Source organism: Tarenaya hassleriana, unplaced genomic scaffold (genome assembly GCF_000463585.1).
Source record: "Tarenaya hassleriana unplaced genomic scaffold, ASM46358v1 Cleome60, whole genome shotgun sequence".
Lineage (NCBI taxonomy): Eukaryota > Viridiplantae > Streptophyta > Magnoliopsida > Brassicales > Cleomaceae > Tarenaya > Tarenaya hassleriana.
This window is the reverse complement of record NW_010968506.1, coordinates 301,521-304,621: the sequence shown is the minus strand read 5'-3', so window position 1 is coordinate 304,621 and position 3,101 is coordinate 301,521. Positions and strand designations below refer to the sequence as shown.

The 3,101-nt window shown below is 43.1% G+C and overlaps 1 protein-coding gene across 1 annotated transcript; it reads left to right on the top strand.

The window, feature by feature from the left end:
- Positions 1-2,408: 2,408 nt before the first annotated feature.
- Positions 2,409-2,832, top strand: LOC109116069. Its single transcript, XM_019200839.1, has 2 exons — positions 2,409-2,535; positions 2,636-2,832. Exons 1-2 carry the CDS (start codon positions 2,409-2,411, stop codon positions 2,830-2,832), a joined length of 324 nt encoding a protein of 107 aa, XP_019056384.1.
- The last annotated feature ends 269 nt before the right edge of the window (positions 2,833-3,101 follow it).

Sequence of the window (3,101 nt, the reverse complement as noted above, 5' to 3'; positions counted from 1 at the left end):
GAATCCCTAACCCATAGTCGTGGATCTACTCACGGTTCATGGAAAACAATAAAAAGAACAGAGAAAAGGAGATAAAAGAAAGGAGAGAAAAGCTCATGTAGATGTGTAGTCTCCACGATCGAATCTTGCTTCTTCTTCCCGAAATCCCGTGAACTTCTATTCTTCTCTTCACCAAAAGCTCTCCAAAAGTCTGTATCTAAGTGTTCTCTAAGGTTCTCCCCTCTTCTAAGACGTGTCTAGGCCTTTTTTATAACCCTAGGGTGGTTCCCAAGAGTCTTTTCACCTCTAGGACTCTAAAAATCGCAAATTAGGGTTTTTCTCCGTCGGGTCTGGTTCCATATGGAACCGGACCAGTTTCACCTTCTGTTTCTTGGCCTTCTGGACACTTGAACCGGCCCAAAATAAGTGAACTCGGACCTCTTGAACCGGCCGGTTCCATTTGGAACCAGACCGATTTCACTTTCTGGCAGATTTCTCAGGCTTCGCGATTTTGCTCATAACTTTCAGCTCCGATGTTGGATTTATGTGATTTTGGTATACACGAAGCTCTTGAAAGGATCTTTCTAATGGTACAAGTCTCGCATGATTTGGACTTCTGTAGAGAAAGTTATTGATGTTACAACATGAGTACCTCATCCGGACTTCTCCTTTAACGCTCCAAATAGCTCCTTTTCGAGTCCAATCATCTTCGAAACCTGTAACTCTACAAAACTAAAGTACAACCGGGTTTTGTGTCTTAACACGCCTAGAATGCCTATAAATGCATGTGGTTATCTTGTAAAACCTAGACAAACTCTTATAAAAATATAGAGAGAAATAGGAGTTATCAACCATCCATTCACCTAGATTGACACGATCAAGTTTTTGGCGTCGTTGCCGGGGACTGAGATTCAGTCTTGGTGCCGGGTTTAGATTCTCTTTCCACCACCATCAGATTCCCCTCTTTCGGAAATCGAAACTTTGATTCCTTTGGTTTATGATCAAGAGTCGTGGAAGTCAAACTCTACTTCCTCCTGACCCAGAAATCAAAAGAACTCTTCAACTCCTAAGGCAACGAAGGAGATTGGAAGTAATGGATGACAATAGAAATGTTGACGACCATCCTGCGCATTATGCTGCTCCACCGAGGACAGTCGAGCGAAATGAAGTGCTTACTTTTGGAGGCTACACTGCTCCAAAGCACATTCCATTACTTTCCTGCATTCGTAGATCGGGAAATGGGCGAACTCGTCTCGATCTACAACCGACTTTTATACAGATGCTTACCGGGAATGCCTTCAGAGGCAACTCTACTGAGGATCCCAACTTGCATCTGACTCAGTTTAAATCTCTCTGTTAGTTCGTTAGAGTAGCAAATGAAGTTTCGACTAAGGAAGTGCTACTTCTTGCTTTCCCTTTCTCTTTATCAGGAAGAACGCTTGAATGGCTCTATGCTCTGCCAGCAGACTCGATCCAGACTTGGGATCAACTTGATGACAAGTTCATGAACCGATTCTTCCTGTTCACAAGACCTAGCTTGCGAAAAACAAGATTAATTCCTTCTCGTAAGAACATGAGAATCTCTAGGTGAAGCTTGGGAACGATTCAAGGAATACCAAAGAGCATGCCCTCATCACAACTTCGACAGATACTACCTTCTGCCAACTTTTTTGAACGGATTGAGAGACGAAATAAGGTTCTACATAAGTTGTGCCAGCGAAGGTAGTCTTCAAAAGCTAACCTTTGATGAGTTGGAGGACCTAATTGAGCGAATGGTTAGCGACATAACCACTCCAACTGAATTCTCGCGAAAAAGGGGTAATGTAGAGAACGTCAGTGAAGTACAGGCTATTAAAGCCGAACTTGCGGAACTGAAGATGCAAATCTATTTGTCGAACCGTAATGCCCTAGGCGAATCATCAGATCAGTTCAGTGGAGATCAGTCTATGCTCTCTCAAGAACAAGGGGTTGAGGATGTCAACTATGTTGCTAACAATTCTTATTCCAACACCTTCAACCCTGCCTGGAGGAATCATCTAGCTTCAATTACAAGAGCAACAATTACCAAAATGCTCCTCAAGAGAACATGAACCCACGTTCCAAAACTCGGGCCATTCCAAGATCAAACTTTCCAACAAAGACCTCAACGACCATTTCAAGGGTCCCCAGCAACAACAACAACCTCAGCAAAAGTTGGATCAGACCCCCAATATCAAGTCGATGCTTGAAATGCTCCTACAAGGGCAAACGTCTATGAGTAACATGATGTAAGGGATGGTCACCGAACAAAGTGATCTAAAGAAGCAAATCCAAGGGATAATATCCCATATCAAGCTTCTAGACCACAGGTGGCTCAACTCGCAGCTAAGCCTAGCAGAACGCAGGGCACATTACCTGGTAAACCTGAACCAAACCCCTTGTGGGAAAAGATGAAAATTGCCCAGCCTCTACATGAAACTATAGCGCAAACACCATCTTACGAGAAGTTTCTTAAAGACGGACTCGTTAGGAAGGAGAAATTAGAAGAGGAACCAGTAATCCTGACAGCTGAATGCAGTAGTGTACTACAAGGAACCTACCAGCCAAGATGACAGATCCAAGAAAATAGCCTGCCAATTGGGCAGTGTCTCTATTCCTAGCACACTGTGCGACTTAGGAGCAAGTATGAGTCTATTACCAAAGACCACATATGATAAGCTGAACGTGGATGAACTAAAGCCCACTAAAATGATCCTACAACTGGCAGACAAGTCAGTGAAAGCCCTTTTTGGGACTTTAGAGGATGCACCACTTAAGGTTGAAAACGTTTACGTTCCGATCGATTTTGTGGCTATTGATGTTGATAGACGTTGAGATCTGGAACATGCAGATCTGCCAGATCTCGATGTTACGAAAATTCGATATCGATATTCCTAACATCGATATTTTTGCCTATGTATACCAAAATCTCGACCTTTCTCCATTCATTCTCAACAAACATCCATATTCTCCTCTTTGTCTCGAGATTTCACTCCCTAAACACTTAACCAACCCCAAAAAACCCAGATTTCTAAAAAAAAACCATGAAGAAAAAGGCTTCTAACCCCCCGGCCCATTGCTTCTTCACTATCGAGTCCCTCGTC